Source organism: Fringilla coelebs (genome assembly GCF_963513975.1).
Source record: "Fringilla coelebs genome assembly, chromosome: 4".
Taxonomy (NCBI): Eukaryota; Metazoa; Chordata; class Aves; order Passeriformes; family Fringillidae; genus Fringilla; species Fringilla coelebs.
The window spans coordinates 54,809,565-54,834,084 of NC_140032.1; the positions used below are offsets into that span (position 1 = coordinate 54,809,565).

The window sequence follows — 24,520 nt, forward strand, 5'->3', positions numbered from 1 at the left end:
AGAGATGCTCGGGGCACTGTGCTTCTGCTTCCCAAGTGGAATCCCCAGCCATCCTCCACCCAGATTGCTGACTGCTTGGCTTTCACCATTCCTCCTCCAAAGCCATTTTGCAGTGGACATTACCACAGACTCATGCCCACTGAAAGGCAAAGCCTTTGCTGCTGGTGGGACACAAAGGCTGCAGGGCCATTGTCTGGAGTGAGGTTTTCTGCCACAGGGACCCAAATTTAACTCTGCCTGAGATGCCTCCAGGAGAAGTGGGAGAAGACAGGCTGAAAACAGTTTTATTATTGCTGTAATTTACCCACCAAGCACCCTTCTGCTGGAAATAACCTTTCCAAAGCTGTAACACAAGATGGAGTCCATTGTAAGTGGCAGTCTGAGATATTTGGTCATCTGTACAAATATTGCCATGACACCAGCTGAGGAGGTTGTGCAGCAGCTATGTTTGTGCCTTCCAAGTTGCTGTTTGGGGTTTTAAGCAGCACTGCTAAAATACCAAGCATTTGCTTCCAACACATAATAATTGCTCTGTATACCAATATTCTTTGTTTATTTATTGAGATTTTAGCTTGGGTTTTTACATGTGTACAGTGTATTTAAGGAGTAGAAATATAAGAAAAGAAAATATGTGGTGGGTAAAGAAATGAAAAGACAGAAAATAGTTAGGATTATCTTTTTTTGTTCTTGGCATTTTCCTGAAGAAGACTATCACCATCTGTCTGGCGTACCGAATACAATAAACAGTAAGCACCTGTAAAAAGCTATTTTGATGTGAAAAAGGAAGATTTCCAAGCTATCCTGGCAAGTCTTGATATTTCAGCTTTAAATAGACTGCCTCTTCTGAACTGGGATGATAAATGATCTGGCGTATGATCCATGCATCCCAAAGCCTTTGGAAGAGCAAAAGTGGCCCTAAGCCAGCCACCTGTGCTGAAGGAAATGTCCCTTAGTGTGGAGAGGGGAGTACTGCAGTGCCCTCCCCTGACTGCACTGCTATGCCCCCACCCAGGACAGGCACTGAACAACCCATGGCTGCCTTCCCTGGGAGCACTAGTCACAGATTTTATCTGCAGGATGTCCTCCACGCCGTTACCAGAGAGCCTGCAACAGCATGACATTTATATAATGTTCATGAGCCCAGACTATTTAAACCCTAAAATATTAATTAAATAAAATTTGCATAGAGTGCAGCTGAATGCAGCAGATAGCTAAAAATAAAGTACTTTTCTTTTTAAAGGTAAGGAGGAGATGAGGGTGTGACAGATGACCAAGCTTGTGCTCTTAGGCTTTCCTGAGACAGGTTTTTAATAAGATGAGCTATCTTTCTATCCCTGTTGACTAGGCAATTCTGCAGGCTATTACATTCTTCATAACCTAGTGAGATCAAGGGCACATGGGGGTGTGCAGAGAGGCCAGCTGGTCAGGGAAGGGGGATGCAGGCAATAGGGACACACAGACACAAAAGGACCCCCAGGAGCTCAGTGCCTCCCCCCATCACCACTGCTTCCCCTGGCCCTCTGAGGTATCCCACTGCTTATTACCTGGGGCAAGGATGGAAGGAAAAAGACTGGTAAACAACTACAGATGTCAAGGAATTAAAAGCAATCAACAGGCAGAAATGAACAGGACCATGGTAAGCACTATTGCCTACACAGTGCCTCCAAAGCTGTGATGAATACCCCCCATTCCAAGCAACTCTCCAGCCTACATGGTCTTTCTTGGCATGTCTTTTGCCTTGTATTTCTCCTTCATTTTTCAGGGAGACCTTACAGTCTCTTCTGGCTCTTGCAGAAAATGGCTGGGAATTGCCTGCTGTAGTCAGGGTGTCCTTAAGCAGTAAGCTGATGTGTCAGCTCCCTATGGGGTGGTCTGCAATGGGATTACACAGGAAAAATAACCCAGCCCTGCACAAATTAGCAGTGAGTGAAAAAAGGGATTCATAACTTGTAAAGCATCCTAAGATGACTTTCAGGAAAATGCAAAGCGTGGATCCTTGCACTTCCCCATCCCACTCTTCCCACCTGCAAGAAAGGCTTTCTAAAGGGGCAATTCAATCAATGGACTAACATTAACAATCCTCACTCCAAACAAGCCTGGCAGCTCAAGCTTCCCAAAGGTGGCCCTGTGTTTCAGAAAATGGTCTGTGTATCAGCTGATGTTCTCATCAGATCAAGTACTACCTATTTGCCTCTATTTTGTCTGTTTTCAGCTGAAAGTGGGATGTTTGTTGCACTTGAATGATGAAGCTTTAATCTTCTCCCTATAAGCCAAATCTGGTTTGGTTTTCTTTTCTTTGTTTTGTTAAATGGAGGCCTAGAAAAGATCCCTTGAGTACAGGGCTGATTATCCCCTTCAACCCAGCCTACACAGTTATGTGCCCCAAGCATGAGTATGGATTTAACATCATAATCACTACTGCATTTTCATCGAGCTTTTTTCTCACACTCTTGACTTGGCTCAGCATTAAAAAATGCCTTAGAAGTTTTCCAGCTCTCCCTCATACCCCAGGAGCATTGTAGGCACCGAGGACTTAAGAGTGAGTTGATTTTCACATGCTACAGTCTGCACAGAAGACACTGTTGCCAGTCACATAAGAATTGTACATAGTGAGCTACTTATCAACAAGCACCAACCCTCACCATGCCCATAATCAAAATCTGACACAACAAAATCTGTTCTCAAGGGGAAGAAAATGCCAAAAATAATCTGCATCCTGCTCCCCTTCATAAAATGTCCCCACTATATTACAGTCTTAAACAATTTATTATTAATAAAATTAATAATATATATTTTCCCTCTATTTTGTGATTCAGCTGTTTCCTAAGCCATAAGAAGCACCCACAGTGAATCCTGTGATGTTAGAGCAGCCTGGGAGCAGAAATAATCAGCTTGAAAATAAACAGTATTTTTTTTGCAATCAAAGTGCTAATAGGCATGGGTAGGCTGGCAAAGAGAAGGGATGGAGAAGAGGGGAAAAACAGCCTGCACACTGATAAACCTGAAATACATAAAAGGGCTGGGGAAGAATGACCATATGTAGTAAAAGAAGGTAAAGATTTTTCAGTAGGACAAAACCATCCCATAGCAGATCCACCACTGGTTTGTTCTTGCAGTTTCAGAAACACTGGTAAATGCCGTGCTCATCACCTGCCTCCCACTTTATCATGATGGTATTTTCTAGGGTGTATCTCACCCTCTGCATCCACTCAATTCCACCATACCCCTGAAAAACTATTTTTTGAGTCTAATAGAGTAAAAGAGTTTTTACTTTCCCCAAAATAAGAGGCACCTCAGTTATTTAAAGCCTCAGCAGCCTCTCTTGGGCTGCTAGATGAATTGCTGCGACTACATGGGTGTGAATAACCTGCTGTACGTGCAAGAGTGGAGCCACCATGCACTATCCACTTCCATCGCTGCTGGAATGGATAATAAAATGAAACAGGGAGGCAGCATCAAGAGTAAGAGCATAACCTGGCTGGCCAGTGGCTACTCTGCTATGAAGTCAGGTGATTCCCAATATTCCAATAGGAAATGCCCCCTTGCCGAAACCTAGACCCGGCTGCTGTGATCAGTGCATGGTCCCACATGGAGTTTCTTCCCCAAGATGTTTTGGCCACTGTGGCTGCAGGAAGGCCTCAGGTGACTTGAACCAGAAGGCCATGAATATCACCAAATATCACCACCCCTGGTTCTCTCCAGACCAGACTCTGCTGAGAAGCACCGAGCAGCACTGCCCCAGCGCGAGGACAGCCCTGGGATGGGGGGGAACTGCTCACTGATCTGCTGCTGCATTTATCCTCCAGCACTGGGAATATCTTGTTCAACAGGCGCCTCACCCACCTGCTCCAAGCCTTTGGGCTTTTACCCAGCATGACAGGACTTGGATAGGCACAGTTTAGATGGAGGCAGCACCAAGCCCCTAAGCCCAGGCCATGGGAGGGCTTTGCGAAAAATCACTGAAAATTCATTACCAATCATATCCAGAGGTGGTTTTTTTCCCCCTGTCAACCTTTCCAGTCTATTTTGTGGCTTTCTGTATTCCTGATTGCACTCAAGGGATTTGAAGGGGGAGGCTGGAGGAGAGCAGCAAAGTGCCAGTGGGCCATTGGCAGAGGTGGGGAGGGAAGGACGATGTGGCCAAGGACGCCTGGCATATGCCCGGAGCAAGAAAATAAAGAGACAGCAAACAACGACCGAGAAGGCCTAACGGGGACTTGTTTTACTCTTTGACATGCTACCAGCAGTTTTTAATCTCAGAAAACCCAAACTAAAAAAAAAAAAGAAAAGAAGAAAATTAATAAAAGAAAAAAATTACAATGATTAAAAGATATGACACGTGAAACACTATACTCAAATCATCCGTGTGTCGTCGGCTACTTTATACAGTAGGCACAAAACAGACCTAGAATCACCTGCAACAAATGTCAACCAGTGTTGTTCTTGCCCCTACACAAGTACCACCAGCCTGATTTTTCTAGTCAGCCACAGCTGCATAACCTTTGTGCTTAAATTTCTCAGCTTAGGCCTCCTTTCTTCGGCATTGCTCACCCATGCTGTAAAGGAGTGGAGACTCATACTGAAGACATTAATGGAGAAAGGAACAACAACAACAACAAAAAGAGAGAGATTAATTGTACAGTACATACATACAGTATCTTCTAAATCGTGATCAGTTGTTTATTGGTTGGCAAACAAGCTTCACTTTTACAACAAATATTAGTAATGAGGTCATTCAACTGCTGAGACCGTACAAAATGGATCATAAATTAAAAAAAAAAAAAAAAAGAGAGAAAAAGAAGAATTCATACTCCGTGCTGCTAATTTACCTCCAGAAAGCCTATGTTACTTAAAAATCCGGTCAAATAAATAAATTTCCTGTTAGGAAAAATAATGAACAGAGGACTTTTTTTTTTCTTTTTTTTAATTAAAAATCACCGCAAAGTACTTTTTAGCTCACTACGCGTCAATCTATTTTCTTCTTAACCACTGCAGTACAAGTGCCTAAACCGGGGACCAGACTGAGCCGAGAAGGCCCTTTGCTCCTCCAGGGAAATGGCAGTCTCCTGTAGAACCCCCACTACAACTACAAAACCTCTCCTCAGTCCCTGGATGCGACCCGAGGACCTGGCTGAGGGGCTGTTGGCCAGAGATGCTTCACAGGATTATCGTCACGATCGGGTTGTGCACTGACAATGAGGAAGTTTGCCCTGCTCTAGTCTGCCAAAAGGTCTGCTGGCAACATGCCGGCTGAAAAAGGTTATACAGCGAGGAAATTAAAAGACTGCCTTGGCTGAAAAGAAATGGCGATGGTGTTACTAAAAAATGGTCCTTAGAAAGTGATGTTTGGGTCTTTTTTTTTTCCTTGCCCAGTGAGTTTTTTTTACTGGGATGCGAAGGGGACAGAGGGAAGGAGCAGTGGACGAGGCAAAACAAAATTTAAAAAAAAAGAAACAAAAAGGAAAGAGTTATGAAAAAACCTTGCTCCTACTGGTAGACAAACTTACAAGACCAGCACAACAGAAAAAAGTTCTTATTTTTTTTTCCACTACATTAACAGGGACGCAAGTTCTGGAGGAACAGAAAGCAGACTATATGTGCAATGCTAGTATCTGTACATTACATAGAAATTGTTCGCTTCTCTTTTTCCGCCATTAGTTTTTATCATCCGTTAATACAGCAAAATGTAAAATATGCCTTTAGCACAGGATTCTAGGATTCCCTTCCGTCTCATTACATTTGTTTACGTTTTGTTTGCTCCCGCAGCAAAGGGCGCTGCAGTGAAACCAAGTTGTGAGTGACCATAACCCATGGTGTGATCTGGATTGGTAAGAAAGAGTTTTGCTAGCTTGTTTTATGCAGCGCTCCCACCTAGATGCGTCATCGCTACTAGTCTCAAATGCACATTTTTGGCCTTTTATTATTTTTTTTTTCCCTCTTAAATCAGGTCCTTGGTATTAAGAGCAACACAGCATCAAGGATTGTTTAAACAAACACGGCATAACTTGAGAAGGCCACGAAGTGTGCCATTATCTATCTCTTTCATTAACATAATGAAGTCTGTCTGGAGGGAAGAAGGATGGGAAGATAAGGGGGGGCACAGCAGTTACTGTCCTCTCCGGGCCGGCCTAAAAATTCCAGTAAAAAAAGTCTGAGAATTTCCTTTTGAACAGCATGAAGATTTAGGAGTACACACAATATTACCACTGTTTGGATTAACTCAGAACAGTAAACCGAGTGTTACGGAGAGGCTTTTAGTTGTCTCTTTGCTTAATTTTTGCTGAATCTTCTATAGACTAGTGACCAAGTGAGCGGGTCCTTTTGCATTGCCGTCCGGAGAGGTTCCCTCTTTGTTTGGCGGGACTATAAAACCGTCGCTGCTGCCTCGACCTAGCTGGTAGTAAGTGTGTAGCTGATGGACGTGGTTCCTGGAGCCAAGATTGGGCATGCTTTTGTAGTAAACATCGTCGGCATCGCCACCGCCGCTTTTCGCTGGTGGAGGATCGGTCTGGGTGCTGGCGGTGACGCTTTCCGTCATGGGCATGCCAGCCAGCGCGGGCATACTGGTGTAGAGAGAATCCCTGTTGGGCGACTGCAGGTCGTCCGTGTGCTCGTTGGTCAGCAAAGGGAAAAAGCTCTCGCTGTTGTCTTGCGGGATGCGACGCCGACTGTAGAGGTGGGGCTGGTGGTTGTCCGCCGAGTACACCCGGGGAGGCAGCAGCGGGGCGTCCGACTCCTCGTGGATGAGCTCCAGGCCCAGGCTCTCCTCATGGGTGAAGGAGGTGGCGTCATCCAGCACGATGGCATCGTCCTCGCTCCCGCCGCCCACGCTGTTGACGAGTTTGTTCATCAAGTTGCGGCTCTGCTCGCTGGAGCGCTCATGGTTGTTCAGGTAGGAAGGGATGTAGTTGGAGGTGAGTTCCTTCAGGATCTTTTTCTCGAGGGCGTTCTCCGTGTGGTTGTACCCACGGTCAAGGATTTGCACGCAGTTGCTGAGGTACTCGCCGCTGGCGATGCTGTAGCTGTTGCCGTGATTACCATTCAGTGGTAGAGTATCCGTGACACTTGTATCCCTGGCATTGTTCAGAAGCCCCTCTGAAAAACATTACACAAGAGAGGGTGACTTGTACAAACAGGACACTCATGCGGGATGTGCACACTCAAACCCCCTTCCTAGGCTGCCGCAGCTGCTGGGGCCGGGCAGCGAGGAGAGCGTCGCGGCCAAAATGGGAGGGCGCAGCTCCATCTAACCAGCTGGTGGTCAAGGGCTTCCCAACAAAAAAAAAAAAAAATGGAAAGCACTGTCAAGTGTGTGACTTGATGTGGCAACATCCAGCTGGAAGAATAACCTCTCCTGGCCAGCATTCTCCCACAGCTCTTGCGCTCTATGTATTCCTGAGGGAGCTGAAAAATTCATGACCCTGGGCTAGTCTCACCTGCCCTGGACCTAGGAACTTTAGAGGAAGGGGGAAATTCCTCCCAGCTGAGGAAAAAGTATTTGCAGCCCAGGCAAATCACTACCAAAACTTTGTTTGGGAGTGTATCCTATCTAGAGCAAAAAAAGTCTGCTCTCCCCTTTCGCTGGGCAGGCTGTCAGGATAAAGACATAAGGGCTGAATGGCAGGATTCAGGGAGTAGCAAAGGGGAGGCACAAAGTGCTTCCTGGCCCAGGATTTTCTGGAACAAGGCTAAATGCCCTACCTCTTCTGGCCTAAGGGCACAACCAAAATTATTTACTCCACACTGGCCAGGTGGGGATTTTCTAATACAATTGATGTTGGAGGCAGCTGTTCTGGGGTCTTGTGAAGCCTTTAAAAATAGCTCCTATTCCACCTGCGAAGTTAAAGCAGTGGGTTCAGTGGAGGGTACAGCAAGTACCATCACTGCCATGGTATGGTGGGCTCATGGGAACTTGAGAGGAGTAGCAGGGTCTCAGGGTGTCCCCGCTCTAGCTGCCTATTGCATCTCCATAGGTGTCTCAATGCTGACAACGTGAGGCTGGAGCTCAGCTCTTTCCCAAAGCACTACGGGAGATGGCAAGGAAATGCTCTGAGAGCAATGCCTGCATGGGTGGGCAAAGGAGAAGAAAATCAGGCCCAGCAGTTAAGCCACCATGCTTTCTTTTTTGGGATCGCTGGTCTCCTTGGAAGGAGAGCAGGCATGGGGATGCATGAAATAACTTATCGACCTCTCAGCTAAGGGCTTCAGGCATTGCCAAAAACTGGCAAGCAACTCCAAGCAAGGCACAGTGGATCAGAGAAGCCATTAAACTGACAATTTCAGATGAACAGTTGCTCATACCATGCTTAGTACATGGCATGTGTACCTTCTGAAAATACAGGATTCAGTCTATATCTGCGATGGAGTAGTTGCTGCATGTCAAGGGCTGGAAAGTGCTACTGAAGGCTTCTTGTCGCTTTGAATGAAATGCACCAAATGTGTCGGTCACCTTTTGGGTTTCTGAAGCTTAGAGGGTGCTGCTGTATCCTGGGTTCCCCAGCAAATGAGGGAGCTATGCCAAAAAATCAACTAGCCATCACAGACATAGAGCAAAGCCGTTGATTTTCACGGTGAAAGCTCTCCAACCGAGTCACGATGCTTGGGGAGAAATGAAAAGTGAGCATTTTTGGGGGAGGGCTGTATGTAATGGGTGACAGGTACAACAGCATCTGTTTGATGGTTACTCTGAGTAAAGTATGCATTGAGGCACCGAGCACTGTGCTCCTGCTGCCAATGCATAGATCTGGGGTTTGGTGCAGAAATAAAATGGGAGGCATTGCAGGTGAGAACAGAGTGGGGGCTGCAATGAAACACACCATATAAAGATGCCATGACCTTGCAAATAAAAACATGAAGTTGGGGGGGAAAAAAAAAAAGCATACACAACTAAACAAGAAACTATGCTGGGTAAACAATACCACAAAAATGAGAAATAAACAGAGGAAGCATCATCTAATCTCATCTATATATATATATGTACACATACATATATATATACATACATACATTCACACGCATACACATATATATACATGTCTATTCATAGTCTTTTGATTTCAAAACTGTGAGATTAATTTCCTTTATTAACTACATCATCTATATGTGATGCAATAAAAGTGAACTAAAAAAAATTACATTTGATATGCAATGTTTAGCTTTACTCCCATACTTGTCTCTCTGTAGGGCTCTAAACGACAGCATGAAGAAAAGGAAAGAAAAAACAACAAGTAAGCTTACAGCGACAGTAGGAGAAACATGAGTAAAAAGCAAATTGATGATATGCAGAAAAGAGAGTTAACGGAAATAATTTCCACTGCCCAGAATACATGAATTTGTTACAAGGTTTATTTCAGGTTAAAAATATTGACATTTTAGACAGAAAAAAAAATATTTTACGCGCAATAGTCAATAGTCTACATTTTTATTTTAAAAAATTATCACATTTAAACTGTTTTCCAATGCCATTATAAAATGTTCAGCGTGCAACACAAATGAAGAAATAATGCCAGGAAATTTAAGAAAAGTCTAAAGCTGGTAACGGTCATGCTTAAAAAGACAGGCACTGTCATAGTCACTTCCAAAGTCTTAAAAGAAATGGCTTTACTTACTGTTAGGTATAATAACCCCTGGTAGCTGAAACTGAATTCTGTTTCCTTGCTAAAAATGTTTTGCCGTCCATCTTTTGCAACAGTGCTTTGTAAGAGTATGACTTTGCTCATCATGGGGCTGCTGGCATTTTACAAACTTTAGTAAGTCTGATTTTTACTTTAACCAAACATATAGCAAACTACATGAACTTGGCAAAAAAAGAAACAAACAAAAAAAAGAGGAATAGTAGTTTGAATAATGGCATTGCTAAATGAAACTATTAAGAAAGGCTTAAAACAAGAAAAGTCAGAGAATAAGATGAAGAGGCAGTGATAACACTCAGCTTCCCACTCTTCAGTTGTCTGTTGGATTTTAAGCAGAGCTTGCTAATGGTCATTAATGCTTGTGAACAATCTCTCAAGATCATTTCTCATAACAGGTGTTGGGATGTTTTCCTGCTTTGGAGAGACTGAGCCAGCCTATGTCCCTCAGCTTCCAATGACAGTGAGCACTCAGCCCCTCACCTACCACCTCCTCCTTCCTCTACATTTTCTGTCCTATCAAGGAATTGCTTAATGCCACTGGAGCATGGAATTTTGGCCTTTTAGGGTCTGATTCCCCACATCTTTCCGAGGGTAATTTTTAGGACTTCCTGCCCCTGGTGATTGCCTGCCACAGATGTGGCAGCTTTGGCTTAAGCAGAGACAGTATTTTCAAAGACATAACTGGGGAGGGGAAAAGAAACAGGTGGACCAGATCAGTCCCTTGTTCCTTAGGGTGTCCTGCTCCATCCAGGGCCAGCACCAGGAGTGGTAAATGAACATGCAAAAAAAAAATCACGGCCTTAGTGATGCAGAATGAGTTAGTTGGATGGTGTTAGCTAACAATGCCTCACTGCACGCCAGCCACAGCCAAGGCACACCCAGAGATGATGACAGCATCTACTTTTACAATGCACTCTCCTGGCTTTAGCATTCCTGCTGGTGCAGCATCCCCAAAGGGCCACTGAGACCACTAGGCCTGGTTGGTTTTGCTACCCTTCATTTCTGCCATGGGATCTCCTAATATTCACAGTTTGTAATTGTCCAGGGACCTAACCAGTCTGAAAACTAATAGCTATAGCAGTTCTGTGGTCATTAATTAACTTGCAGCCTCCTGAAAAGAATGGGTTGGGTTCTGCTCCCTCTGAAGTCAATGGCAAAGCTCCAGGAGCTTAAATGGGACCTGGTTGGTCCCATTCTCTTTCTTCACCACCCATGGATGGAGCCTGGACAGGTTTCTCTGTTATTTATCTAACTGTGTTGAACAAAATAGCACTTGCAAAAAATTATGCTATTTTTGTGGAATAACATTCTGTTAGCTCAGGTAACTGTATCAGATTCTAGTATTAAAAATTTGAACAATACAAAATTATTAAAATACATGTAACACACATTTCTGCCCATATCACCTGGGTTCAGTTGAAGGACCCAGACCTGAACATCAGGACTCCTCTTAAGGCAAATACTGACCCAGCATTACCTGCTGCCATTTGATTTAAAGGCTCCCATACCTCAAGGTTATCATGCAAGAAACTAGTCAGAACATCAAAGCTCATTTCCACATTTGCAGTACACTGAAATTCTTAAAATTCAGAGCATTTCATGTTTAACAGTAGCCCCTTTTCAAAAAAAGCATTCTTGGAAACAAATTTTTTGCACAAAGTTAGCATAGTTTAGGAAATTAATAAACAGCAAAAAGGTCAAACACGTGTGCTTTCCTTGTGCTTTGAATGCAAATATCCTACTGATACAGTTCAACATCTATTTCTGTCATAAACATCATGCTGCCATAGAGTACAAAGGGGGCTTTCCTGCTTGCATTATAACCATCATTATTTTCCCTCTCTTGGATATTCTTTACTGGGAAGTGATACCTTCATTGAGAGCGGAGAGCTGACAGAGTGCTGGCACACTTGCCCTGGAATGCAGTGCTACTCTGCAGTGATTCAGCCACCTTACAAGTAAGACCAAAAAAAAAAAAAATCCCATGGAAAGGGCAGAGCAGGATGGAGCCACCAAGAGTCAGGAGCTGTCAGAGCTCCACACTCCCCATCTCCTCCTCAGGCCCTACTTAAACACATCTGCCTCTCCCTCACAGAAGCACCAGGACATCAGCTTACAAACATTGTCCCTTCCCACAGAAGCCAGAGCAGAGGCAAACGTGTAGGCGACAAGAGAGTGATTTCCATTGCAGAAACCTCCATTAGGTACAACTGACTCTGCCTCTTTTCTGTTGCCAAAAGGAGGATATCAAAAATTATCTAGATTCACTACACCTTCTTTCGATTATTTTTTCCCCCCTAACAACACAGATAAAATGTATAAATGCAAACGGCAAAACATTTCTTATCTCAGCTCTGCTCTTTGGAGCTGGCCTACACTTCTTGCTTCAACTGTCATTTTTCTTAGAGATCAAGGGCAGTTTTGGGTTTTTTTTGCATTTTTCTCCCTGTGCAAAGCAGTACACTGCCGGCCACATTTCTGCAGGCCATTTCAAATGAGAGCAGCTTTGGTGGCAAAGGCCAGTTTAGCTTCACTTACCTTCAGCGGTGCTCCTGTTTCTGAAATGAATGGTTTAACAAGGAAATGCGCTGACAACAAAGAGAGGAATGGATGTGTCTGACAAAACACACACACACACACACGAATCCAAAACAATACAAAAGCAAGGAGACTGAAAAAAAAAATCAAAATCAAAATACTGTGAATGCTTTCAGTAAAACTGACGAAAGTCTTTCAAAGTGAACTGGATTGCTCATGGAAAAATAGCATCTGGAAGATGGAAAGATGCATTGAAATGAAAGGGAGGGGAAAGGATCTTTTTTTTGTGCCCAGTTCCAAAAAAAAAAGTGTGTGTGCGTGGGGAGAGAAAAAGTAAAAGGAAGAAAAAAAAAAAGAAAGAAATGGGCCAAAATAAGCCACAGAAAATGGAATTCTCACTAGAAAAATTAGAGAGAAACTCCAGCACACCTTGTGCGTTGTACATGCTGACAGAAGGGTTGTTATAGACCGCCGATTCCCCGAGCAATGTATTATAAGGGTTGTTAGTGCCATGAGGACGAAGCAGAGCATTGGTTATAAGATGATTAGCCATGGCTCCTGGAGCAGCCCGATAGAAAGACAGAGAAAAAAAACAACAAAAAAGGTCAATCAGGCAAATGTGGTATTAAAAAAAAGGGAAAAAGAACATTCAGAATGACAACAGTTGAAATAGTCCTGATTACAAGCAGCCAGCTAATTAGACTCGGAAAACTGTATGCCACTAAAGCAGAACAGATGTTACTGACGATGCACAAATCCAAACCAACGCAAAAGAAAATGTATCAGAAAGCGGATAAGCTACATTTATGGTGGTTCCCCAGTTGCTCGGAGTGTAAGCAAGGCTGCGCCCACATGCTTGCTACAAAGAAAGAAAGGAAGATGGCAGCCTACACAATGTGGGGGGAAAAACTCTCCGGAAAGTGCCAAATGAATAAAAAAAAATATATATATAATGACTAACAGACAACAGCACATTCAACTCCCACTATGTGCTAGGATCTCTTTTACCAGACCTTCGCAACACATCTAAATCAAAAAAGCAGAATTAAAGAGAAAGGATGGAGAATGCAGCCTCTCCAAAGGCTCTCAGCATTCCTCAGACAGCAGCTGTTTCTCATGTCTAAGAGGGCAAGTTTCACTTCAGCTACCTCTCTGATATCACCATCAAGAGCATCCACAACCACCTGAATCCATTCTGGAAAGTGAGAGCACTACAGCTCTGCCAGGCATTTCTATCAGGAATGAGAGTGGTCACGAAGTGCATGTCTCAAGGCTTTCTGTGTGCCCCACAAACACCTTGTTTCACCACTCCAGCACCTCTTTGCTGCTGTTTCCAAGCACTCAGCCAACAGCAGCCCTTTGATCTTTGGTTTAACCCTTGGAGACGCAGCCTCTGGACCTGTGCTTTCTGGGATCACCATGGCTTGGCAGGTGGATGCCAAGACCTACCTCAATTCCTATTGCAGGCATCAATCTAGGAAGCAAAATCTCCCCCTGCCTTTCAGCTGACCTACAGGATGAAAAACCCTTAAGCCCTTGCTCTGAACCTCTTCTAATCTCCAGAGACAAGACCTAATAAAAAAAACCTTGCCCTTCAGGGCCATTTCCACTGTGTTTCAGAGCAGGAAGGATGACCATGGTTTTTAACCTCCAGGACTTAACTGTAAAGACAAAACCTTTCCACCAGGAAAATAAGTAATTGGTGGGGCAACTAGAGCTACTTAGGACAGGACTGTCAGAGGGCTCAGATGACCTGGCTGCCACCAACATCCGATAGCCTCAACCCAAAGAAGTAACTGAAAAGCCAAACCTCAAAACCAGTAACCCTTTCAGGAATGCTTTTAGCAGCGTCTGAGGCATGGAGACTTCACTTGCCTTTTTAGGTGTGGAGGTGGCCCCGTGCCGAGGTGAAGGCTGTCTTTGTGGGGCATGCAGGGCACTGGGTACAATCTCTTTGGATGGAGGATATATAACCCCTGAGGGCCTCTGGCTAGTAGAAATCCCCTTAGCAGGGAGTTCTCTGAAAGCTCACACTTACTAATTATTTACAGAAAGGCAAAAACCGGCCAAAGCTCAGGGCAGGTGGAGGCTGCCTCCTGCCGTGCTTGTATGCGGGCCTGGGATGACATTTCCCCAAGTCTTTGCAGGTAGAGGAGGGAGCAGACAGTTTCTTGCCTCTCCCCCATCATCCCCCAGCACTTCCCAGCCCCAGGCGTATGGCATTAGCAGATCACTTATTCGGTCTTTTGAGCACAGGACAAAGTAGAAGGCAGTGCTGTATGGGGGCTGCATGCCAGGGAGGCTCCTCCACACATGCAGCTGGAAGAAAAATACTTGTTTTCTCTCACCTGATATTTTTGTCTATGCTGATGGAAAGCAAGATGAGCTGCTGTGTTTGAAAATAAGGAAACAAAGCTGTCTCCTGTAAGAAAACATTATATGAACGCTTAACTAAGTAACCTTGAATGTAACTAATAGGTAAATGAGTCAATTCTTTCTTTCTGGTAATGTGTTTTTTCTCAATCTCACATTCATCTGGGATGAGGGACTGTAGGAACAATTTCTCTTCTTGGGCTAGTTTTATACCAGTGAGCACTAAGGCCATTAAAATTGTTTCTGCTTTCATCCCACTTTTAATCAAGCCAGGCCATAAAAGATTCAAAAAGGGGCTCACTTTTATACAAGTAATGAGAAAGTCCAGAGTTAATGCCAGCCATAAACTCAGAAGTGCTACAATCCTCCCATTTGAGATTTAACCCAATCTCCAACTCAGTCCCTATGAGAATTGATATGAAAAATATACCCATGGTGGGCTTTTGAGCACTTTAGCTTGAGATGTCTTTAAATGCCAGCTGCTAGAAAGAACATCTCACTCAATATACCCACGGCCTGGTCTTGTCTAGTGAGCCCCAGCAGGCAGGAGGAACAAGCTGATCCCACCATGCATGGGCAGAAGCTGTTTTGCATGGGGGATGCTCTCAGACTGTGACAAGAAAGAAGGGATCAACCTGTGTAAGCACTTAAATGTAAGTTTTGCTTGCCTTGATTTGCCAGCGTGGTGGGCTCTAGAATAAACTGAATTCACACAAATATGGCTCTTTCAGCCAACTTTCAATATCCATGATTCTGACTACAAACTTGGCAAAAAATGTTGAAAATACAGAGTAAGTAAGTAATTTTTGCTCTCAGGTGTGTAAAAGATGGGGCTTGGTACTACGGCTACCCATTCCTGTATGCAGCAGCTGAGCAAAAATACTCCATCTTCTGCTTTCCTCTCCCTTGATGTCATTAAGATTTTTTAATTTACTGTTCAAAATGCCACTTTCAGTGGCAGTGCTGAGTAAGTCTCCTGGTGTGAACCCAAAACAAACCCTCTGCTAACATGTCCAGATATCTTTGAATACTTTCAGAGACTAAACTGGGCCCTAAGCAGTCTGCAGCTTAGGTTCCAATCATGGTGAACTGGCAAACTTTTTCCTCTGTGCACAACACAATAAATGTAACTTTGGCATCTTAAATACAACATTCCATGCACCCTGCATTCATAAATTTGGGCTCTTGTTTCTTACTACCTGCTTTTGAGTTGCAAAATTCCCAGCCTAAAAGGGTGCTGAGAGAGGATTGCATCCAGGGTCCAAAAAGCCTTCAGTTAAAGCTTTTGATAGAACAGTAATACACCAAAAAAAACCCCCAACTCAAAAAAATAAAACCAACAAACCTCTCATTATTTGGTTTCTCTTTCCCAGGAGAAAGAAAAATGTAATACCAGACATACATTTAAGTATCATCCTGGCTTTTTCATACCACTTTATCATTGCTATAGCAACCAAAAGGACTATTAGGAAGAGCGGATTAGCTCTGCAGATGAGGCAGGAGCAGAAGGAGCAGGTAGACTATGGAACTATGACCTCATTTGCATCAAAATGGCCTTGGTAATAGAAAGCCAACAAAACCCCAATAAAGCAAGCACGGGATCACAGCATCATGCTCTCCCAAAACACCATGGGGGACAGCAAAGAGGGTTATTCTGCAGTCCTGTGTGCGGGTGTGCATCACTGGGCTGTGCATCAGTCATGTCCAGAGGCCCAAAAACCAGAAAGATCAGGGCTGGAAGTGCACATTGACCACCTGGAATCTCCTCCCTGTCAGAGCACTCTTGGGAAGGGATCCCTGGCAGCTGTCAGGCCGGGTGTTGGCGATGTGCCTAATATCTTCAGCAGGCAGCAGTTATCATCACTTACTTTATTTGTTCACTTACTGCTGGATCCTTGGCTCTCAGCATCTGTGGTGCAACACAGAGCTCTCCCAGCAAAGCCCACAGCTCTGTGCCATCCTTGCTTTCCTGCATTCCAGCAATAGCAGCCCTGTTACAGATCCCTCCTTTGCCATCTGCTGCACCACCTAAGGCCAGCACACAGCCACCACTCTTTATTTAGTTAGGGGAACTGCCTTCTATCCAGCTGTGCTGAATGACCTCCAGTTCTGCTAGTCAAAGGCACCCTAGTGAAAGCAAATGCATTCTGTCTACAAACCCCTATCATGCTGTATATGTGTGGGGGCATGGAAAAAAGATGGGTTCAAACCAACAGGTTCATCTTTTTTTACAGCAAGATGATATCATCACAACCAGCAAACATTTAACAGCAGAACTCACACCTCTACAAAAATATTCCCTGCAACCATACTGGTACAACTACAGTCCCAAGTCTCCTTGTTTCCACAGGTATTCAACCAAAGTTCAGAGCAAAACACAGCTACCAGGTCACCTCTAATATCCAAAATTACATTCAAATTGGGGTTTCTGGAAAGGCCAGTGCTCAGTTCAAAGCTTCCTGAGGCTAGATTTCCTCAAGTGAAGGATTTGCAGGCTGTGATTACAAGTAATGAAAGAAATGATGGTCTTTCAGAAGGCAGGTATTTGCTGGGTAACACACAGATGCTCCTGCCCCTCACAGCATCGGTGATCCTCATGATCCAAGCACCACAGATCCAGCTGTACTGGATTTAAAAGGCCAGGAGAAGCCATGGCCTGTACTCAGGGTGCAGGGGGAGATCTGGAGGGTTGCACTTTTGACTTGCAAACTGAGAAAAACTGTTAGGAAAACCAACTAGGGCAAAGAAGATGAAAATCCCACAAGTTTTAACATCACTGTAACCAGACACAAAGGATTCAGATAGCTACACTTAGCTACTTTCTGTGGCTATGAAAGTAGGTATTATTTTAATGACAGTATGCAACCAAATGGAACCTTTTTCTTTCCTTTCTAAGGCAGAAATTGATGTCTTTGATGCAGGACAACATTGAATGTAAAGATAATTTTTGGAAGAGATTTGTGTAATGACTGTATGGGAAAACTGCACCTTGTTAAACACAAGTGTGGTTTATTCACTCACTGAAAGCAAAGGATGAAAATTATGATGACAAGCACATGTTGCCAGACTCTAGACTGCATCACTCAGGAATAAAATTGAAAAGATTTCTTGTGGGCAGCTGGCTGACAAAGCCACACAGGTTATCTTGAATCATCTGCATGGTCGACCCAGCTGGAAGGGAAATGGATTCAACTGCTCCTCCAGATTTTCTGAATTATACTGTTACTCACCACGGCTCTGCCTGGCTGAAAGGGTTTGAGCAGCACTGCTCTAACTGGGATCATCTGTCTGCACAGGCAACACCACCACCATGTAGCTTCCTTGACTTCTGGTCTTTTCAACTGTGTATCAAAATATTTTTGGTATGTGCATTTTAGCAGGGGATCGGAGAGATTCCCCCACTGCCGAGAAGAAGTGACAGAAGAGCAGCTTTGCTGAGAAAGGAGAATGGACCAGCTTACAAATTTAATTGGATGAACTATTCAATGCTTTAAAAATGTCCATACAAAATCAGTATTTTCCAAATTAAATGTTTTCACTTTTTGTTCCAGAAGAGTGGCTGGTATAAAAGCTGACTTTGACTTTTTGTATTATTTCAACATTTTATTAGAGTAGAAACAGAAATAGTTTAGAAAAAGCACATCTGAGTCATAACAAAATGTTTCATTGCCTCTGACCCAGCAATTCCAAAATGTAGATTTTCTTGGGCTTTTTTGTTTGTTTCAGGAGGAATTACATATACTGCTGTGTTTTCAATCAATCTCAATCCTGTTTCCTCCCTATTTCGCCAGCAATGTGGCTCCCTTTCCACAAGGTAAGGGCACAGTGCTGTACTCCTGCCTGCTCTGACTCCTGCAACACCCAGCTTACCTTGTGGTTCACATCCACCATCAACCAGGTCCCTCAGCTTCTTGCACCTCATGTCCTTGACTTTGGACTGCCCTGCAGGGACAAGTGACAGCCAGGAAGAACATGGACCATTCCCCGAAGGCAGAACAGTTCCTGAGCTGTCAGGGGACATGGTTTAGCTTGGACATAAATGATGTGGTAAGAGCTCAGTCTTCCTCTAGGTGTCCACTAAAACAACCCCCTAACACACTCTGCCTTAGCCTAAGTGCAGTGAATAGCTCAGACCTGAATGTCACTGGAATGGCCTCTCTGCAGTGATTTCAGTTTGCAAATTCTGGCTGGTTTTATACTTCACTCAGTATTAACTTATTCCATTTTGCTCCCAGGAAAAAAAAAAGAAAAGTAGGTTTTTAGGAGTCAAGGCTCTAGTTTTCTTTGAGGCTTTCCTTACCAGCATTCCACTGCGTCCTTTTCTACAGGTAGAGCTTTCAAGTATTTAATGAATCCTGGTCTTCCATGTGTTCAAAATTTGTTCTAATAATAAATGCAATTATGACAAGCAAATTCACTCATATTTGCTGGAGGACAACAGGTATTTCCAGTATTTTTCCAAGTTCCTTCCAACAAATGCTCTGACATTTAGATTTATCAAGCTCTATTCTTATAATAGCCAACAGGATTCAGTTAATAAACTTCAATAAACTTCCCTATTAAATTTCTCTCAAATAGGTTTGTTGTCACTTGCAGCATCTAATCTATTCATTGTGAAGCTATTAATACTGACTGCAGTGAAATGGAGTTTCAGCAAATGAGGTTGTTGAGCTCTGGGCCATCTTCTGCCACATGAAACATCCCGTGCTTTTATGCAGAGACAGGGGAGTGAAAATATTTCTTTGTCCCTTTTTTTTTTCCCTTCCTTTCTTTGGCAATGATTTCAGATGACAAACCTCTGCTGGATTATCATCTGCAGGCCATGTTCAAAACACACAGCTAGTCTACATCCATTTCTAAGTATTTGCTCCCTCATTAATAACTTTTTCACTGCCTGGAGCAGAAACACTGTTCCAGGATGGGACATTTCTTTATGCCACCACTGCCCCTTACCAGGGTTTACACCACATTGTATCTTGGCTATACAAACATGCATTATCCCTAATTGTTCCTGCTCTTGATTACTTCTCACCATACCTGAGGCCTTACCCAAGATGTGCAGAGAGCCCTGCCTGTGGTGAAAATTGAACCATGCTTCCAGGAATCTATAAAAGCAGCTATGCTTTCTTCCTTCCTCCTTCACAGTCACCATATTAAGCCTGCTCTGCAGCTCTGCCAGATCTAATACTCCCCAAAGCCTGCTCTGATTTCAGAAATTGCCTTGCCCTTACTTTTCCTCTTTAAAGCTGATCCACCTAATGACTGAACTTCCAATTATATGGCTGTCAATCCTAAAATCAAAGCCAGTTCATAATATCTCCCAAAGGAAGAATGTCATGTCACTCACTGAAATCACTGCAACAAATCTCAGCTAACTCAGTCCCAGGCAGCAGAGAGGCAAAATAAACCAGGAGAATATCAACAATGGGATTAATTTTGCACATAGGCAGAAATAAGTTAAACTCCCTAAGTTTTGATCCTTGATGCAGAAAATCATAATTTTTCTAGCTTAAAAAATGTGCAGCTGATTGAGAAGGGGTGGTGGGGGGAGGGGGGAAGATAAAAACCACCAGAAACAATTTGCTAGTCCAAAAGGCTGATGACTTTCCCTTACAAAGAGAAAATACTCCTCTGCTGTCACCTACCTGGAACTTCTCTTTACTTCATATGTGATTATCAGGATGGATTTTGAGGCCAGTTGCTGACATTTAGCAAAACCAACAGTTGCTTAAGAGGGTTGCAGAGATTTTTTTGGCTTACAAACAGCAATCCCTTGTGACAGAACTGGTGCAATGGCACGTGGATTACTCCCTCCAAATACACCCTCCATCTGGGCAATGGGTCCCAGGAAGGGGTATCCATGGGGTCAGGGGAGGGTAAGTGTGTCTGTAGGAGTTACAAGAGGGAACAGAAGAAGCAGAAGGGGGGAAAATGCCTAATGGTGGTGGGGAGATGGGGAGAAAAAGGAACAGCCTCCTGCAGCGGGTAGACTGGGAGTTTTGAAGTCCTGATATAAACTGACTATGCTATTTCTTTTGCAGGCTGTCCCTGGAGGTGTGAGCACTAACACAAGCACCCAGGGTGCTGGGACAGTGAGCAGCCTTGAACACCAATCTGCCCAGTGAAGAGTAGGAGCTGCAGCTTTCGAGCAGCTGTGGATGGATGAAAACAGGCCACAGGCGCCTTTGGATTAGCAGGGAAGTGCTGTCAGGGATTCTACCCTGCTTCTCACCCCTTGATTTCCACCAAACAACCAGCACCTCCAAAAGCCCCCTTCTCAAGTAGCAGCCTTGACTTAAAAAAACCAGGGAATGAACATCAAATCATATTCCAGAGGGGGAAGAGACTGGCACTGCTGCTGCTGTTTGTGGCTAAACCAGAGACCTTCAGGCTCCAGGACCGATGGACCCCCTGAAACACAGAATAAATTTCCCAGGACTAAGGGCTTTGCAATGTGCAGGGTGACGCTCAAGGGCAAGGGCTGCTGCAACCCTCAGGTTCATGCAGCAGGTTGCCCCTGCCAACTCAGCAGTGGTCAGCACAGACAGCATTAGGCACTGACACCTCTCAGCACTCTGCACAAAGGGACAGGCTGCAGGGAGAGTGCCTTGTTTCAGATTTGAAGCAAAGACAATGAAGAAGTGAGATTTGCACGTTGACAGATGATGGTCTCTGAATGGTCACTGAAGCTGCTGTCCCTGCCAAAGGCCATCCCAGGTTCAGCTTTGATAATTCCTCTGCATTTACATCCATCAAACCCTGAGCATGACTGAAAACAGAGCTCAAAGCTTTTACAGCATCTTCAGGGGGTGTTCAGTTTTAAACAGACATGGCTCTTGCTCTGTACCCAGCTGTGCAGTGATGGTACTCACAAGACCAAAGTGTCTGCAGAAGAAAGACACTTGTCTTTAGCCCAATTGTCTTTGAGCTGTTAAGTGCTCAGAAACCAAGAATAATGTGTATTTTTACATCCATTAATATTTTGGTCAGTTCCATTTCGGTATCTACAGATGCATTCATGAACAAGGAGAGCAACTGCAGGCACAGGACATCCTGTGAGTCCTCTGCACTGAACCTGCTTACCCCAGAACCACAACTGGAACAAGAAATAATGGGGGAAAAAGTGACCATTAACACTGCTGCCAACATGCATGTTCATATAGCCACAACTCATTAATTTAAAATGTGTAAGTCCCCACACCCTAAAATGATCTCTCTGAAAGAAATGACATGAAAGCTGACTGATTTAACAGGAGAAACTGGGGCACTCTTTGCTGCCAACTGTAAAAACATAGAACAAATGCAAAGAAAACGGAGGAAGGATTTATTCTCTAATATCTTTAAGTCACAAGGAAAGCCATAGGGGTTACTCAGAGTAGGTAGAAGTGTGCAGACAGACTGTGATAGAGCATTTGGTGGTGTTCTCTGAATATCCTATCAAGATGAGCAGAGGCACTTCCCCTTCTCCTAGAACTTGGCTGCTTGCTATTTGTTTTTTATGCAACATAAATTTAGCAGAAATCTGTCAGGCCAGTCACATTAATCCATCAAGGAGCAAACCAGCACCTTGAGAAAGGCTGATGCATGACAACAGTAGCACTTCCACTATCCAAATTTCCACCTTATCTCTGCTTTATTTAGGCAGCAAAGGGTCAGCACTGGCAAATGGGTTATAATGAGCAGCAACTGCACTTTGAAGTGTACCCAAGGATGGGGTTTGAGATCCTTGTGGAATCCAAATTCTGCTCCTTCCTTTTTTTTTTCCCCCCTTTTTCCCTCCTCCCCTGCTCACCTGTGCTTTTTATCACACCAAATTCCACCCTGTTTTCACTGCTGTATTGGCCAGTTATGTCCACACCATGGCACCCACCACCCCTGCAGACAGCTAAACTGAAACTTCTTCATCTTGCAGCACTGAGACACATCCAGCAGCCCTCATCTCTCAGCAGAAAGAGCAGATTTGGTGACCAAAACCTGACTTATTGCACTGTCTCAGGGCTAACCTACACCTCCTGTCTTGCAGCATGACAGTCTCCTAAATTCTCCTAAAGGAAGAATTTAACCTTCTGCTGGTGTTTCTAAATAACTGCTTTTGAAAAATGCAAGAAAGTAAATCCACCTGAAAACAATTCTGCAACACACACAGTTGTCCCTGCTGAATTCACAGTGCAGATACGATTTCAGCCTGGAAGTCACAGCTTAATTATATTTTTGGGTGGGTGGAAGGAATTTGATGGGAGATTTCATTTAGGAAACAATCAGGTCTCGGTTGGGTTAGAAATCAGGATATTAATGTTCTTCATTTTAATTTTCCTCTCTGACTCAGATTCCCACTGTTTGAATTTGAGCTCAATTTGTTCTGTTCATTATGAAGAAGTCCACATGAATTTGACATTAAACTGCTTACCTCTGAAAACAGTAGCAATAATTTCCCTTTTTCCTGTGTGTGTTTCAGATTAAGTCTTTGTGGTTGACATAAAAACACAGAGGAGAAATAATAAAGCAAAGGGAAATCAAGTATTTATTCTGGAACGCTACCCAGAAGAGGAAACATGCAACAGCACTTATGCATTGGGAAGGAAAAACAAGGGGGAGTGACAAACAATACCCTCATTTCCATTTCAGCCCATTTGCATGGGAGCAAACAGGGAATGGCTTTCCTAGTCAGGGATAATATCCGTTCTGCAAATACTGGGGATCCGAGGGCTTTGTGATGACTCTGATGGGGTTTGCTGGCAAGGGCCTCCTCTCTCAGGAATGGACCCTTAGGGCCACATGGATGAATTTGTATTCAAGACTTACCATCCTTCAGGAAGAGCTGCCAGTGGTCCTGGGCTCCCATCTGCAACAGCTTTTGAGGTCCTCATGACCCCCACAGACCCAGCAGGAAGCCACAGCCCTGCACGGCTCTGGGCACCCAGTCCTTGCCTTGTGTCAGCCTCCTGGCTGGATCTTGGACCTGCCTTGTAGCTCACTTTCCAGCCCTGTCTCTGCCAGTATCTCCAGGTTCATCCCCTCACCTTGTCCAGGGCTCCTGGCTTAATCCCCTGTGGCACAATGAACCATCACCGAAGGTCTGGATTGTGCTTGACTCTGCCTCAGCTCCCAGATGTCCTCCCTCGTGACACAGCTCTGCTCTTAAAGCTCCCTGCTGCTTCTTTACTTTCACACTACTGGAGCAGCCATGCAGACCACCAGAAAGTGCCTCCAGGAGACCTCCATGGATGAGGGTGGTGGGGATGGGATGGTGAGTACTGTGGGGATGGGTGGACATAAACCATATATATATACATACATACATACATACATACATACATACATATATATATATATATATATATATATATATATAAAATACATATATATATATATATATACACACATATATACATATATATATACATATTTATTTATTTATTTATTTATTTATTTATTTATATATATAGCCAAAAGACAGGAGGTCTACATACTCCTGTTTCTATAGCAGGACTGCTATGGGGATAAACTATTAACTTTGCTGTCTAGCTTATCAACTAAGAGTCAGAGCATTACAGCAAGAGAACAGCATTTGGCCCAACATAACACACTTCTGGAGCAGTTTCTATTCTCTATGAAATCTGATGGCTTTACCCCTAGCCCAGTTATTTCCCTGAAAAGGGAAAAACTACTATGTACTAACTTGAATTGATAAACACAACTCCATCTGAGCATTTTCCTTCTACAAAACACTGCCTTGCACCAGTGACACAGTCCTTTGTCTCTGCTGCTCTTGAGCCTCACCAAAACAAGGAACAGGCCCTTCTTGAACAGATAACTTCCACTTTTCCTCTGAAAAAAAAAATCATGCCACTACTTTTCTTCCCCCACCTTGAAAACCTGAAGGATAACAAAGTACCACATAGTTCACAAAGATTTTTTTTCTCACTCAGTTGTCTCATATCCAAAGAGAGACAGTAATTACTGTATTGCCTCTCACC

The 24,520-nt window shown here is 43.8% G+C and overlaps 1 protein-coding gene across 13 annotated transcripts in view; it reads right to left on the reverse strand.

The window, feature by feature from the left end:
• Positions 1–6,113: 6,113 nt before the first annotated feature.
• The window catches only part of ADGRL3 (adhesion G protein-coupled receptor L3), a gene marked incomplete at its 3' end in the record, with an annotated part of 313,409 nt that continues 295,002 nt past the window's right edge, over positions 6,114–24,520 (reverse strand). For 7 of the 13 annotated variants that reach the window (XM_084204550.1, XM_084204553.1, XM_084204547.1 and 4 more), the window contains one exon: positions 6,114–7,095. In XM_084204550.1, the coding sequence (XP_084060676.1) occupies positions 6,290–7,095 (806 nt within the window). Of the gene's footprint in view, positions 7,096–9,135; positions 9,188–12,599; positions 12,729–24,520 lie in introns of all 13 variants that reach the window. The other 6 variants (XM_084204544.1, XM_084204545.1, XM_084204541.1 and 3 more) reach the window with 5 other exon arrangements.